Source organism: Schistocerca nitens, chromosome 11 (genome assembly GCF_023898315.1).
Source record: "Schistocerca nitens isolate TAMUIC-IGC-003100 chromosome 11, iqSchNite1.1, whole genome shotgun sequence".
In the NCBI taxonomy this organism is placed as follows: domain Eukaryota; kingdom Metazoa; phylum Arthropoda; class Insecta; order Orthoptera; family Acrididae; genus Schistocerca; species Schistocerca nitens.
The window spans coordinates 108,900,424-108,917,949 of NC_064624.1; the positions used below are offsets into that span (position 1 = coordinate 108,900,424).

Consider the following 17,526-nt stretch of genomic DNA (forward strand, 5'->3'; position numbering starts at 1 on the left):
CCTAAATCGTTTTTATAGATTAGGAACAGCAGAATGCCTACAACACTTCCTTGGGGAAGGGCAGATACCACTTTCGCTTTACTCGATGACTTTTGTGAACTGCTACCAGGCAAACAGGAACACGGCGGTCATCTGGATGAGAGGCGTCACGCTTCCAGTGGTTTGGCCGTCCTGCGGCAGACTTCCGCTGCGCCCGCCGTCATATTGAGCGCGCGCTCCCTGCGACGCGCACTGCTTCTGTTGGCTCCTCAGTATCGACAGCGGACAATGCAGCCGGCGGGCGTAATTGCCGCACTGGCAGCTCTGATTGCAGCAAACGAGACCTACTCGGTGCTGGATTGCGTCTGCTGGCACTTCAACAATGTTCTTGTCTCTGACAGTATCTCTGAACTCAGTCACGTTGAAGATTTGATAGGATGGGACTACTGTGTTAATGAAGGTAAGTGCTTTTTCGTGCAGTACAGACTGACAAGACGTTATGCACAGTGCAGTTTTCACTCACGCACGGGCACCTTGGCTTTCATATGCTCTTATCAAAGGTTATACGTTTTCTCCCTGACGGTGAAGGACCGCCTTGGGGACAAACTGCACTTCATTCTCACCCTTTTCGGTCAATGTACTTTGTAATAACCTTTTGCATGTGAAAAATATCATAATGTACGATTTGGAAAGACGGTAAATTAAGCATCTATATTTGCGAATTGAGCCCAAAACGTTTTTCATATGTGTGGGAATAGATAGAAGTAAGATGTTGCGAAGTACAACGAGTAGATTCTTTAAAACCAAAGCACCTTCTTGCATAATTTCTGCCGTACCTCGTCATAATAGCACCCTTTACGTATTTTCCGTAGTTCTGTATTATACATAATCGTGGACATTGATATTACAATAAAAAACAATTCACAATGAATATAGTGATGTCAAACGGATCTTAACTACTTAACGTACAGCGATACATCGATAAGAAAGAAAATGAAATACAAACTAAGAACAAAATTTCGATCGTTGCTAAGCACAATGAGGAGTGGAAACTTCCGAGTGATAAGAGAAAATGGTGGACTGCTTTCTGCGCTTCAGAAATTAACATTCGCCATTGTGTCATCGCGGTGCAGAGGACGTATCCTTAGCGGTACAGCACAGACATCGGTGGCTGATGCTTGAAGTGGCTGGCACGGAGTTCATTTCCTTCACTGCGCTGTACAACTTACCTTTCCGAACTGTTTAATTTCCTAAATTAAGGAAAATATTTTTGTAGTTCTAAAATTACCTTACAATGAGCCTGAAAACGTTCGTAGGGTTGAATCGGCTGTAGACGTATAGAAAAAGACCATCCTCCTTTCCTTTATCGTGATGGATCTATGACTCTGTCATTGAAATTTGGAATCCTGTGAATCGTTTTCTTTGCAATAGATAGCATGGCAAGATGAGACAGCCTATCTTCATCTCTGGTACTTCTAAGAAACTGTTTGATCCGCGACAACGTGCGGAAACACGTCTCTGCTTCACAGCTTCTCATGGGACAGCAGCCGCTGATTTCAGCAGATTCCTGACGTCGCCAAAAGGTTCTTGCAGAATATTTTCAATGACAAACTTTATAAGGGCTCCTGCGTTTTTTTTTCTTGAAACATATTTCGAGAATAAATGGTCTGTAGCTCTGTTTTTAACTCAACTTTACTTAAAAAATTGATAGGACTGCGTAAGAGCAGATAGAACATTTTCAGGACACTAATTTTTCAATGAAAGAAAGAAGTGGTGTTTGAGTAAATTAGAGGGCAAAAAGTGGCTGCAGAATTGAAACCTCTGTTTCTTCTGTGATATCATTAACATTGTCTCTAATTTTAAAAATTTCGTTTCGGAATGATGCTGCTGCTTGCTTTATTGAGACGCGACCAGTGGTATATTTTTGAAATTGGCTGTACTAGATGTTCACGTTGGGCATACATACATACACTCCTGGAAATTGAAATAAGAACACCGTGAATTCATTGTCCCAGGAAGGGGAAACTTTATTGACACATTCCTGGGGTCAGATACATCACATGATCACACTGACAGAACCACAGGCACATAGACACAGGCAACAGAGCATGCACAATGTCGGCACTAGTACAGTGTATATCCACCTTTCGCAGCAATGCAGGCTGCTATTCTCCCATGGAGACGATCGTAGAGATGCTGGATGTAGTCCTGTGGAACGGCTTGCCATGCCATTTCCACCTGGCGCCTCAGTTGGACCAGCGTTCGTGCTGGACGTGCAGACCGCGTGAGACGACGCTTCATCCAGTCCCAAACATGCTCAATGGGGGACAGATCCGGAGATCTTGCTGGCCAGGGTAGTTGACTTACACCTTCTAGAGCACGTTCGGTGGCACGGGATACATGCGGACGTGCATTGTCCTGTTGGAACAGCCAGTTCCCTTGCCGGTCTAGGAATGGTAGAACGATGGGTTCGATGACGGTTTGGATGTACCGTGCACTATTCAGTGTCCCCTCGACGATCACCAGTGGTGTACGGCCAGTGTAGGAGATCGCTCCCCACACCATGATGCCGGGTGTTGGCCCTGTGTGCCTCGGTCGTATGCAGTCCTGATTGTGGCGCTCACCTGCACGGCGCCAAACACGCATACGACCATCATTGGCACCAAGGCAGAAGCGACTCTCATCGCTGAAGACGACACGTCTCCATTCGTCCCTCCATTCACGCCTGTCGCGACACCACTAGAGGCGGGCTGCACGATGTTGGGGCGTGAGCGGAAGACGGCCTAACGGTGTGCGGGACCGTAGCCCAGCTTCATGGAGACGGTTGCGAATGGTCTTCGCCGATACCCCAGGAGCAACAGTGTCCCTAATTTGCTGGGAAGTGGCGGTGCGGTCCCCTACGGCACTGCGTAGGATCCTACGGTCTTGGCGTGCATCCGTGCGTCGCTGCGGTCCGGTCCCAGGTCGACGGGCACGTGCACCTTCCGCCGACCACTGGCGACAACATCGATGTACTGTGGAGACCTCACGCCCCACGTGTTGAGCAATTCGGCGGTACGTCCACCCGGCCTCCCGCATGCCCACTATACGCCCTCGCTCAAAGTCCGTCAACTGCACATACGGTTCACGTCCACGCTGTCGCGGCATGCTACCAGTGTTAAAGACTGCGATGGCCACGGCAAACTGGCTGACACTGACGGCGGCGGTGCACAAATGCTGCGCAGCTAGCGCCATTCGACGGCCAACACCGCGGTTCCTGGTGTGTCCGCTGTGCCGTGCGTGTGATCATTGCTTGTACAGCCCTCTCGCAGTGTCCGGAGCAAGTATGGTGGGTCTGACACACCGGTGTCAATGTGTTCTTTTTTCCATTTCCAGGAGTGTATTATAAAAATGGATATATGTATGTATGTGTGTGTGTGTGTGTGTGTGTGTGTGTGTGTGTGTGTGTGTGTGTGTGTGTGTGTGTGCGTGTGTGGTTTGCACATGTTCCACATCCCCTCGTGAACCGATTTCAACCAAACTTGCTACACAGATCTCTTACTGCCAAAAATGAACTGCTGTGGGGGTAATAATTACTCATCTATCATGGTTCAGGACACATAACGTCATAAACAGTGAGATGGGCGACAAATTGCCTCATAGTGCATGACGTCTAAATTTACTGCTTCTTCCCCACCACCTCTGTTCGCAGTACATTCTGCACACAGTACCGACGTACACCAGGGAATGTACCTGCAAAGTCGTGTCATTGCATGACGCAACGACCAGGAGATGTGGCGTCAGGAGTGATGAGCTGTGTGAAGAAATGCCGCGTCATTTAATACATTTATTCGCTAGAGCTGAGACGCACACAGAGTCGAGTCCACTTAAGAGAAATCCCCGATACCTGGCAGAGCTTTCATCATCTTTCATCTGCGAAGCGCAAACGGCTGTAGGCGAAAACATTAGCCACCTGTAGGGCTGTGAAGAGTCTACGCAGACGTTTACAGAATCGCGGTCTAGACATGAAAAGAAGCTGTGCTTACACTTCTGGAAATTATGCATATTTCGTTTCGTAATTTTAAGTGTTTTCATGAATACATATAAATGAAATTTTTTCGATATTACAGAAAAACGCAGTTCAATTTTTGTTTTCATTTCTCATAGAAAATTGCCAAATGAATTCCTGTACATTGCTGGGTTTGTCAGCTACTTATTTTTATAAGATATCCCTAACCGAAAGGAAATTTTTGTGTTATAGAGTTTTATCCTTAGACGACATGTTTGATTTACATTTGTTGTCTGGCTGCTGGTATCTTCAATGTGTTTAAGACATTCTGGAGTGTCCTCTCTATTCACATTAACTGTGAGCACTTTTCACGATTTAAAGTTCCATGTAATGGCTGATCCATGTGGGATTCTTTGTTTCACAACTGCATCTGGAACAGCCACTTTTCGAGGTGAATGACAGAAAAGTATTGCTACCGCTGCAGTAGTACCGAAAAACGGTTTCATTTGTTTGTTTCGACTTGTCGCTTGGGCAAAAATTAAGTTCAGTGAGTGTTGATAACAATGTACGTAATACACGAAATTATGCCCTTATCTTAAAATTGATTGGATTTCTGTATGACGGTCACGCATGACGCTGGCGCCATCATAAATTTGAGATATTACGGTTTCTTTCGTTTCTTGGACAACATCGGCGAGTACATCTTTAATTGAATCAGCCAAGGAGGTAGCACTGATAAGCGATTGATTTGAAAACATGCAAAATCTTTCAACCGGCTCTTCAGCAGATAACAGAAAACGAAATACTACCAGTAACTGAAATTTAGAAGCTACATCAGATGTTTCATCTGCTAACAGAGACACAAAAACTGTTTTCGCTAGTTCTGCATTATCTTCGTCCTGACACACATCTAGCGTACAGTCCAATAAATTCTTCTGCATACCACTGAGTGCACCTAAAAGACAGCAGAATTGTTCACGTGCTCTTTCACATCCGCAGCTGACGCGGAAGTGAAGTTTACCCGTTCCCTAAGTATTCTAGGACTGTTAGATTGTACTGTTTCATCATGTACACGTAGCGCAAGTTCAGACTCACTGCGAGTTTGTCTTATATCGCCGTTCTGACTTTCTGTATTTTGCCTGAAAGCTAAGATGTTGCATAATTTCTGTTTTTCCAACGACTGATAATGCTAAAAAAGCATTCTTATGTCCAATAGATTCCCCACGCTTCTTAACCTTCTCTGTTAGATGACTTACAAGGAAACTGTTAAGTGCGACGTCGCAGGAACAGTCTTTAGTAAGGCTTATTCGAAAGTGAAAATTATGATCAGAAAAATATTAACTGGTGATGACGCACCATGTCCACAGAAAACGAGAGTCTGGGATGCGCAGAGATAAACCTTCTATGGGGTGCATGTATTACACCTCACAAAATGGACATCGTCGACATCCAAGAAATGTTAGAAACAAACCATTAACTTTGACCATGGAAACCGAAAAAAATGGCGCGTCTCAATTACCACAAAGGTTCGCACCATCGAGATCAAAGACGAGCTCCTTGGCAGCTACGAAGCGTGCAAGGCATCCACTCTTGAAGAATGCATACAGAAATCACATTGGAGTAACAGGGTGACGAGAACTGATGGAAAGTGATGGCGTGCAACCGAATGCGAAACAGCCTGTCGTGGAGCTTATCGTGAAACTGGCTGTCCTTTAAGGCGTTGCTGCAGGTAGTGTTATAATATGTTCTATACGCACAGAAAAGACAAACATGTGGAGGTTGAATTCATCTGGTGGTTCCAGGTGGTATGAACTGCAATGTCACACACTTTCCAGGAGCGATAGTTTGTTCTTTAGGAGTATGACTTTTATACGCAGACTACGAATCAAACAATAGCAACTTACTTTGACGAGCTATTACCCAAATGCAGTGTTCATACCACAGTTGCAGTTATCTAACGCCCGTTCTCCCACTCTTGCTTGCTATGATGTAAATATCCCCTACTGCCCTTGCCAAAGTCACTCACATGAGAAAGAATCAAGGGGCGCAAAGCAACTCTTAGTTCTTGCAGAGCAATGAATAGCGTTCCAGCATATTTACCATCCGGTTAAAGAGTCAGTTAATTGTATACGAATTGATATTCCATGATCTTGACAGAATTCTCTTGATACCTTTAATTTCCAGGGTCCCTTTCATATGTGTTTCCTCTTCAAATGCAGATTGGTTGCAGTTGAAAACAAATTCCTTACTCAACGATAGGGTAAGTTTGAACACGCCCCTACAAATTTCTGGGCCGATTCCGTAGTATGCTGCGCATCGTCAAGCTTCGTTTGAAATTTCATTGTCCTACAATTCTGTAGCACAGTTTGACGTTAAGCAAGCATCCACCGCTTCTCTTGAAATCACTATATGTATGTCGCGCGCAGTTTGATGTGGATGACGTAGTAGGTCACCAGCATCTACATCCCATAAATTGTATCGAGCATCCTCGAAACGCGAAAACATAAGTTTTTGTGACAAGTGCGTCTTGTCTGTTCAATAACCGTAGTTTTGCTTATGCACTAACGGTCATATTTCTGCGAACTTCTTCAAAATACACTACTGGCCATTAAAATTGCTACACCACGATGATGGCGTGCTACAGAGGCGAAATTTAACCGACAGGAAGAAGATGCTGTGATATGCAAATGATTAGCTTTTCAGAGCATTCACACAAGGTTGGCGCCGGTGGCGACACCTACAACGTGCTGACATGAGGAAAGATTCCAACCGATTTTCATACACAAACAGCAGTTGACCGGCGTTGCCTGGTGAAACGTTGTTGTGATGCCTCGTGTAAGGAGGAGAAATACGTACCATCACGTTTCCAACTTTGATAAAGGTCGGATTGTAGCCTATCGCAATTGCGGTTTATCGTATCGCGACATTGTTGCTCGCGTTGGTAGAGGTCCAATGACTGTTAGCAGAATATGGAATCGGTGGGTTCAGGAGGGTAATACGGAACGCCGTGCTGGATCCCAAAGGCCTCGAATCACTAGCAGTTGAGATGACAGGCATCTTATCCGCATGGCTGTAACGGATCGTGCAGCCACGTCTCGATCCCTGAGTCAACAGATGGGGACGCTTGCAAGACAACAACCATCTGCACAAACGGTTCGACGACGTTTGCAGCAGAATGCACTATCAGCTCAGAGTCCACGGCTGCGGTTACCCTTGACGCTGTGTCACAGACAGGAGCGCCTGCGATGTGTACTCGACGACGAACCTGGGTGCACGAATGGCAAAATGTCATTTTCTCGGATGAATCCAGGTTCTGTTACTGCATCATGATGGTCGCATCCGTGTTTGCGACATCGCGGTGAAGGCACACTGGAAGCGTGTATTCGTCATCGCCTTATTGGCGTATCACCCAGCGTGATGGTATGGGGTACCATTGGTTACACGTCTCATTCGCATTGAAGGCACTTCGAATAGTGGACGTTACATTTCAGATGTGTTACGACCCGTGGCTCTACCCTTCATTCGATGCCTGCGAAACTCTACATTTCAGTAGGATAATGCACGACCGTATGTTGCTGGTCCCATATGGGCCTTTCTGGATACAGAAAATGTTCGACTGCTACCCTAGCCAGCATATTCTCCAGATCTCTCACCAATTGAGAACGTCTGGTCAATGGGGCCGAGCAACTGGCTCGTCACAATACGCGAGTCACTACTCTTGATGAACTGTGGTATCGTGTTGAAGCTGCATGGGCACGCTCTGAGACAATACCCAGGCGTATCAAGGCCGTTATTACGGCCAGAGGTCGTTTTTCTGGGTACTGATTTCTCAGGATCTATGCACAAAAATTCTGTGAAAATGTAATCACTGTCAGTTGTAGTATAATCTATTTGTCCAATGAATCCACTTTTATCATCTGCATTTCTTCTTGGTGTAGCAATTTTAATGGCCAGTAGTGTATATTCGTGATTGTTGTTTTCCTATACCACGGATGGTTTTCCAAATACAAAATTACGTTTAGTACCAACTCCTAGTACAACGACTGTCCTTCAGTACGTTTCACTGGAAACGGGAACTGGGGCTCCCTGTCCGACAGTGTCGATGAACTACACCACACCTGTTTCAGTAACACTTTCTTTCTATTGCCGTGCACGTATCATCAACACTATACGCCTTTTGTACATTGTTGGCACGACACCACACATTCCACTGACTCATCTGCAGAAAGGCTAATCCTTCATCCGCCACTTCTTTCTCACTCAGCGAAATTTCTTGGGATTCTTTCTGACGGAGTCTCAACTTCGGCTACTGTTACTGAAGATATAACGCTATGTTTGCTTTGTTTATCGTTGCCATTGCTCTGCTTTGTACCAACACCATTAGCACTGTAGCGCTATCGTGAGTTACTCGTCAACTAAGCAGTTCAGCTACGCTCTGTAGCCTCGTGCTGTCGACATCATTTGATAGCTCCAGTCCCTCCCCCTGTTGGCATCTGCAGCCAGTGTTTTGTTAGCACGGTAGGCAAAATGTGGGGCGTCGAAGGACGTTAGATCTGACATGTCAAGGCATGTACAGCTTTTGCCTTTACCCTTAGCTAACAGCAAACACGGAAAACAAAATGGGTTATTGGTAGGAGTGAAGCAGGCAATGCAAATGTTGCTTTTACGTCCATTAACATTAACACACCTGGAGGATGCCTTACCTCGGCTTGTTTACGCTTGCCTTAACTCGAGCTGAGGCGGCGGCCTCTGAATTTCATAATGCCCTTCGAAGCTTTAAGGTGTTTCATCTAGAGAAATGTACTCCCGCAATTTCATTACTTCATACTAATTATATTTTTTGCGCTGCTATTTTTTTCCGCCAGTATATTACTGGCGATGTTTCCCATCACTCCTGTCTGCTGTAGGAATGCCCATAAACTTACTCGCGGAGGTTCAGAAGAGAAAGTGAACTTTGGCAATCCCAGGAAATGCTTTCAGTCATTCACTTACTATTTGAACCAGATAAAATATCACACGATAAAAATTAAAGATGGAGAAGAAATGATCTCATACGAGGCAGAAACGGTGAACGATTGTTACATTCACTGGTAATCTGCACAACCAGCTCTTTTCTGGGGCTTGTAGAGTTTCCAGACTTACGGAGGTTCCAGGCTGTGGCGGAGTGTGTTCCCACGGCCGGAGAACGCGAGCGGCCCGCGGCGCGAGTCGCCCAGTGCGGGGGTGGGGCCCGTGGCCCGCTGCGTGGGAGGCCGGCCCGCCTGCAGCCAGACACACAGGTCGGGGAGTACGTGGGGGAGGCGCGCCAGTCGGCCGTAAACACACTTTCGCTCAATCGCAATAGGAGTAGTTTCCTTTCGTGACAGAAATTGTCAGGGAAAGTCCCTGAGGCATTGGTCGTAACTGTGGCCTTATTCCAGTACGGGAAGCTTCAGGTATCGCTACACAATTGGCGGGGACAGGCTCTCGCGAGAATATACGAGAAACACCGAGTCGTACAATTTTACGTCGCAGGTTACGGAGAGCGCCAAGTGAGTCAGTCGGCCCTCAGACACGACGAGGCGGAGGTCTCCGTGTTGGGTCAGGAGCGTGGACTTCCCTCTGTACGAGTCAATTATGTTCATTGATATCAGGTGTGCATTACTCGAACGTTCGCAGTGGTTAATTACAATAGACATACAGCAATGGCATCCAAATTTTTCGGTTAACAGTAGCAGCTGCCCACAGTCCCATCAGAAGCGACTGTTTGTATGTTTACAGCCCGGTAGCCACACCGACGGCGAGAGACGTCATCAGAATTAGCAGTCTCACTGGGCAGGTACGGAACTTTCAGAATGTTTACCGGCGAGGTCAGCTCACCGCCGAGGTAGCCTCAGCTGGGCGGATCTGACGAGTGTAGCTGCGCGGGCTAACCGTCTGTTCCTTCACAGAGACATTACGCTTTCTTCCTTCCTTTTGCTTCATTTTGCAGTCTAACTCACTGAGGGTTTTATCACGCATTTGCTCAAAAAGACGTGAGTCCCTCGTGAGGGAATGAGCAGGCAGAATACCTTTTGTGTGTCCAGAGATTCTGCCGTAAACTTTCTGGCAGGTGAGAACAGATCAGCGCTTTTTAGTGCAAAGCCACTCTCTGCCACTCAGTGCCTTCATTGCTGCTTTATCTGCGGCGAGGAACCGTATGTCAACCGCACTTGCATATCGGTCGACAATTTCTGTTCGATTATTTCTAAAATGATCTCAACATTTGATGAGTACTTAGCTATTACATTTGTTTTCTCCCTGCTCCGTAAGCGCTGAACGTTCGCACACAAGTACAAGGGGACAGAAGTGCAACTACTGCCTCGGAAGTGTACAGAACAACGAATGGCAGCGCCTCTGCTACTTACCTAACGAGATACCCTGGGTAAACACGGCTACAGCTAAGAGGAAAATACAGCTCGGAGGCGGATCCCACAGATTGAAGCGAGAGGAGAGTGGTATGCCGATTAGATCATTGGGAATTCCAGCTTTTCAGGCTGCAGTTATTTGACTGTGACGCAGTACTTGGCGGGTAGACTGTGATGAGACAGGCTAAGTGTGCGGCGCTCCAGGAGATGAGAGTACAGAATGCCCGGGGTCGTCATTCACGGCCCAGCCTGGACTGGAGATCTGAAGTCACCAGGAAAGGCTCCCACCGGCTGCCGCTCCAGTCCGGAGCGCCCTGCCGCCTGCAGCCCAGCTGCCTCTCGGCCAGCCTGGAGTGTACTCTCCGGCCCCGCACTGCCAGCTCTGACACCAACGTGAGACTGTTTCTTCTCTGCCGTTCTGCAAAGATATATGAGCACGGGTCCATAAGTCTTATTCCCAATCTCGCCAATCAAACCAGTTAACGATAAGTGTGATTTTCACTTAAATATTACTGTCTGCGCCTAGCCAGGTACATCGCACGTTCCTGTGGTAGCGGTGCTAACTCTGTCAAGCTGGGGAGCATGGCTGACATGCGACATTAAATTATTTTGTTGAAAGGATGTCGAAAATATCGCAAGCGAGCTGTCTCAAGGACTCAGAAACGTAACAGCTGCGATCAGTGTAACCAGTTACGTATTGTATACCGAGTGGCTCCCCGTGAGATGGGCGAGAGTGCAACGTGGCATTCTCCGCTCTGCTCAGGGCCTCGATGCACGGACCGTCCACACCGATGCGGCAGTCAGAACTTCGGCTCGTACGGAATGACGGCACAGTGTCCAGTGTTGTACTGTCGGCGCAGCTCTTCCCGCTTCCTCGTCAAGGCGAGCCGCAGCAGTGGCCGCCGTGCTGACAGCCAGCTGACTTGTTGACCTTTTGCTTGTAAAAGTGTGCAGCACACCTCACGCCGTGTCGATTATCGTTCGCTGCAGTTCTCTTAGTGTTTCACTTTCAGTAGCTGCTAGTACTGATGTGCATATGAGTAGCCCGTGGAAGCTCGTGAGTCAGAGTGCAGACCTCGAGGTGACTGAAGAACGTTTTGCAGATTGGCCACTGGGGTTCACAATGTGCGACAGCCCGGAGCAGCCGCTCACCGTGCGGTCAGCTGCGCGGCGCCTGGCAGCCCGCCTCTGGGGCTCCGGACTGCCGCCGCCGCCAGCAGGTGGAGCGGGGGAGGGAGGGTGGTGCGCCGGCGTCCTGGCGCAGCTCCGCCCCCTCACGTGGCGCCAAACCGCGAAAGTCCTCGAGGAGCTCGACTGCCTGATCGCTGACGACTGTATCGACTCCCGCTGTGTACCGAGGTATGTAGACCACTCGACGCCATTACTACTAACCGTACAACTAATTCTTTCTTTAAATTTATTCTCAATGCTGTCACCTACTTTTCCTATTTTGCGATACTAACTATCTGTCAATAAGGGCACATTTGTGAGACCCAAAGAGGAAGCGCGCTAATAGCTTCTGCCGCCGCCTCTTCTGTTGACACTTTCCACCGAGCAGTCAATGGAATGTGCCTCGTGGCATACGTCTCTCTCCGCTCGCTGTCTCCGCATATCGCTACAGCAGACAGTAAATGATCTGATGATGACAGTCAAAGACTGAAAGCGGCAACTGACAACAAAAGCTTTTGCGATCGAGACTGCTAGCCTTACTAAAATTGAATTTATATCCCTATTTCCCAACCGTATTATCAAAAATCAATAAAATTACAGTGTCGTTTGAGATGACAACAGTAGTAGCTTGATGTCGTGGTTAGTTGTAACTCAGTTCAAAAGAGAACAATAAACACTGCAAGTGGCTAAATTAATTACTTTTCGAAACAAGCAATTATAGAGCCAACACCCTGCACCACCAGATTACAAAATACTCCACAACATTTGCTGTATATACGTAATTAAAATCTCTAAATGGCAGCAGCCAGTAACAGTAAAATTACGGAAGCCATAGGAATCGAACAGCCAACCAGTGGCACGTCAGATGTTTATTCACACTTTTACCTTGCTTTACTGTTCATTAAGCCATGTGGCTATACCTTAGCATTTATATGGGTCATTTTAGTGTTGACTGAGCTTTATGACCTGTTTTCTCTTTTCACACAATAAGTTTACACACGTTACTACTTCTTCCAAGGAAGAAAGGTTTATATCTGTTTAAACCTAGGTAAGGATTCGAATAAACTTGTGAAGTACAACTAGCTGGTGCATGATTCCCATTCTTTCCATACATCATTAACTTATAGTAAGACAGTCACATTCAAGCCAACTTTTGCTTCAAGGATCATGAAATGGCATCACAGTATTACCGCCTCTAGCCTCGAAGACTTCAACTCGGCGGGGAAGAGAGTTCCGAAAGTTTCTTCAGATACGCAGCATCTGCCCGAGGCCTCCCACTGCTGCATCAGATCCCGCAGAGCTACCAGTGTGTGGAGACGTCGGCTGCCACGTCTTAGCTGCTGTTCCAGACAGTACCGTACAACGTCTGCGGCTCTGAGACCGGGTTCTCTAGTGGTCGCCTCGAGGTGCTGTAGGGCGCCTGTGTGTTCGTGAAACCGGGAGTGTATGCACGCAGCCCTGGGAACACGACTGTGTGTGTCATCTTCTAGAACGCAAGAGTCCAGAGAATAGGGCAACACTTCGTCACCGACAATGTTGAAATAAACGTGCTGGTTCAAGTTTACATTGACCGTAGTGACTGAATCCAAGTCGCGGTGACAGAAACACCCGTATGACACCATGGAACCACCAGTGGCTTGAACTGCATCCTCTATAGGCCGTCGGTCCCATCGCCACCTCCATAATTTCAGAAGAGGCGAAATCGCGCGACTCGTGTGACGCACCTCCACCCAGCCACTGTCCGTCTCTGTGTGGTTTGGCCCACTCAAGACCCGCAGCTGTGTGTGTCTGTGTAAGCGGCGGTCGCTGACTCCAAATGTCGAGTCCGTGCAGCCGCCTTCCGAACGATTGCTAGGCAGCTGGTCCAGATGGAGCTGCTTTGCCAGGCATTGGCAATTTGCGTCTGGTTTGAAAGCGATCGCCGGTCACTTGGAGTGACACTCGTCAACAGCCCTGTCGGCTGGGATCTTTTTACGCCACTGCCTCACATCACTACGAGTGGTTCACCATTCGTTGCAGATACTTGGACAGTCCACATTGATAGACCAACAGATCGTGTAACTTTACTAGTGGTGTGGTCGTGGACATGTCGAAACGCAAAAATTCCTTTCTGCCACTTCTCGACGCAGGTGACCGCCCTGATCCCACGCCAGCGACTGGCACGTACACACCGGATTGTCACGTCACCGTCACCGTCACCGCTGACGTCAACGGTGGAGCGTCACGTGACCGCCTGGTCCCTCCCCTGCAGCACGGCATCCAGCCCTCCAAAGCGACCTCTGTGCTCAATTAAGTGGAGGCATAGGATTTCTTCTGATGAGATTAGTTCATGCTTTCCAGAAGGTCTGCGTTTTGTACACTTTTAGCCAACACTTAATTCGTCTATGATAAGCATCAGGTGGGAAATAACTTTGTAGTTGGTGATTCAAGCACACGTTGTTCGTTTTTAATTTCACTGATAAATGGTGTACCATAATCGGTAGATTACTTTCTTTCTACAAAAGATCGTTTTACGATCGCCACCCAAGTGTTGTTATTGCTGTTAGAGGCATATGTGTACTGTTCACTGAACATACGCAAATTTCCAATTGCATATAATGCCGTTTTAATATCATAAAGGAAAACGTTCCTGATGTTCTGCAACTACTACTTACATAATCACGGACTAGGATTCATGTTCTTATGCTGAGATATGATGGGTTGCGATTAAATTCGTAACATCTGCACAACATTGGGAAAATGTTTCCGTTGTGATATTATTTTCGTGCTCTGTCGATGATCGAACGATAATTCATTTACTTAGTTTCATTTTCTGTCATATATGGTTATGTCTCCGTCATACACAGATGAAAAAAAGTTTTGCACCACCCCAGTTCCCAGAACTGCTGAAGACAGACGTTGACTGTGGATATTGTCTCACAGTTACAGTCCCTTCGACTGTTCAGAGATGTCACTAAACCCGCCCAACGACGTAAACAACCGTGCATGAGCAGCGCTTACTAGACGGAAGGGATCCGACAGTTCCAGTCGTTCCACCAGGAGGGAGGTACACGGCTGGTGTTGTCTGTAGTTGAACCATGCCTAGACGGTCAATACCGCGGTTCGATCGCGTCCGCATTGTTGCTTTGTGCCAGGAAGGGCTCTGAACAGGAGAAGTGTCCAGGCTTCTTGGAGTGAACCAAGGCGATGTTGTTCGGACATGGAGGAGATACAGAGAGACAGGAACTGCAAATCACATGCCTCGCTCAGGCCGCCCAAGGGCTGCTGCTACTTCAGTGGTTAACCGCTACCTACGGATTATGGCTCGGAGAAACCCTGACAGCAACGCCACTATGTTGAATAACGCTTTTCGTGCAGCCACAGGACGTCCTGTTACAACTGAAACTGTGCGCAATCGGCTGCATAATGCGCAACTTCACTCCCGACGTCCGTGGCGAAGTCCATCTTTGGAACCACGACACCGTGCAGCGCGGTACGTGACCCACCAACCAGTCTGAGGGATCTACGCCGATTCGCCGTTGAGGAGTGAGACAATCTGGACCAACAGTGCCTTGATGAACTTGTGGATAGCACGCCACGACGAATACAGGCATGTATCAATGCCAGAGGACGTGCCGCTGGGTATTAGAGGTACCAGTGTGTACAGCATCTGGACCATCACCTCTGAAGGTCTCGCTGTATGGTGGAACAACGTGAAACGTGTGGTTTTCTTGACCAATAAAAAGAGCGCAAATGATGTGTATATTGATATCTATTCCAATTTTCTGTACAGGTTCCGGAACTCTCGGAACCGAGGTGATGCAATCTATTTTTTGATGTGTGTATTAAGTAGTGAAATACATCTCAACATATCCATATCTTACTAAGCGAGCAAATAAGATTGCGGAAACGTTGACCTGTCACATTCAGAAGGGTAATTAGATTAGGAAGGAAGACTCTAAAGAAGTAGATGAGTTGTCCTATTCAGGCAGCAACATAATTGTTTGCAGCCGAAGTAGACAGGACATAAAATACAGACTGGCTAGGGCTTGGAAAACATCTCTGGAAAAGAGTAATTCTTTTGCTGTTAAACATAAATTTGACCTTTACGCTGTCGTTTGTTAAGGTACTTGTCACGAGTGTAGTCTTGTATGGAAGTGAAACATGGATGGTAAGCAGCTGACACAAGAAGAGAATATGAGGTACTGAGATGTAGTGCTAGAGCAAACTGCTGAAGAATAGGTGTTTGGATGGTTTAATTAATGAGAAGATACTGAATCGAATTAGAGACAGTAAAAAATATGCCACAAGTTGACTGAAAGAAGGGATCAGTTGACAGAACACCTCCTGGGACGTCAGCGAATCGTCCGTTTGGTAATGGAGAAGCAGTGTGGGGGGAAAAACTTGTAGAGGGACACCGAGTGATGAGTACAGCAAACAGGTTCAGATGAATGCAGGCTGCAGTAGTGGAGGGGCTCGCACAGGATAGTGTAGCATGGAGAGCGGCATCAAACCGGTCTTCGAACTAACAATGACAACGAAAAATAACTACGACAATTGTAATGATAACAGAAATAACGTTATTTCTCACTAATCTGAAACCTGAATCTTGCTGACAGATGGAAACTGTGTGTCAGACTGGCACTCAAACCCAGTCCTCCTCCTTCTGCGGACACTTCTCACTCCAACTGTAGTACCGAGATATGAACAACAATGTGGACATTGTCGGTCCGCCTTGATGCAAAATACTTTTGTTGTTCATTTATTTATTTATTCATTGCCCATGTTAGTTTCAGAGACAAATATCGCCATCAATGTAAAACATGCAGAAAACAGCACAGCTATAAAACGGTGTAAAACGTTATTACATGTTTACTGTTTGTTTTTTAAATATTGTGTTCTGTGGGTACTTTCATAATAGCTTATTTATTATACATTACAGCGTGGTTTTAATATTCTTGTTGGTGTTTGGGGCATATTTTCTGTGGTTTTCTGCTGCCGTTTTTCTCAACATAAATCATGTCATTTGCAACTGTGTGAGCGACTATTAGTAAACAAATACGAAAACGTGAACTTACGTATGTCAGCGTTATGCAGTTGGGATTACGGTAGTGTTGTGGATACAGTTTTGGTGTGTACTAGGTTGTTACATAGTTTCTCGTGTACTCATGTTCGCTGGACGGCTTGCAGCTAGTTCTATACACAGAAAAACATAACCGTCGCACTTCTTTCATAATGCATAACGTTACGCCAACTTGCCGCTGGCGTGTCTCGTGAGAAATGTATCACACGTTGCAAGAAGGTTATGAAAATTTAAGCGCGAGTTCTGACGACTTCGGTTCCTCGTTAATGTGTCTCTGTCTGATGGGCGAGTGGTTCTTTTGCAAGTGTGTGCTTTCTGTTGTGTGTCGTTCGTCAGTTCTCTCAGAGCAGTGAAGATTGTGTCGTTGAAAGGTGTTGTTTCTCCGTTTATTACGTTTTTCCCTTCCACTATTGCTTTTTGTATATAATAATTTTCTTCTGTTGTTGTTGGTATAAACAGAAAAACTTCTGGGATAGAAAGAAATGACCAACCTAAGTGATTATCCAACACAAAGATATCAAAGGAACCCAGAGACATTAATAAAAAGCATCACACGCATCCTCACACAGAACCAGACAAAAAGAATGATACAAAGGAGTCCTAAAGCTCCACTCTTAACAGGCCTCTCAAAGGTCCACAAACTTCTCATTCAGGTCAGGCCAGCGGTGGACTTCAGAGAGACACATGTACACATTCCTAGAGAAATCATACACATACACAAACAACAGAAGCTTCAAAAAGCCAGAAGACATAATAGAGAAAATTAAGAACATCCCACCAACAGCAAAACTTGTATCTTCTGACATTACATCCATGTACACACACACATACTCACAGAAGAAACTATAAACACTATAGAACAACAGCTAAAGTACAAGAAATTCCCAGAAAGACAAATAAATAAAATCTCAGCCATTCTTAGTCTAATCACTGAACAAAAC

The 17,526-nt window shown here is 46.5% G+C and overlaps 1 protein-coding gene across 2 annotated transcripts in view; it reads left to right on the forward strand.

Annotated features, from left to right (window-relative positions):
- The first annotated feature begins 255 nt into the window (after positions 1-255).
- Positions 256-17,526, forward strand: part of LOC126212965 (uncharacterized) — a 97,152-nt gene continuing 79,881 nt past the window's right edge. For both annotated transcript variants that reach the window (XM_049940490.1, XM_049940491.1), the window contains exons 1-2: positions 256-439; positions 11,457-11,712. In XM_049940490.1, coding sequence (XP_049796447.1) covers positions 268-439; positions 11,457-11,712 — 428 coding nt within the window. In that variant the 5' untranslated portion in view covers positions 256-267. The remainder of the gene's footprint in view (positions 440-11,456; positions 11,713-17,526) is intronic.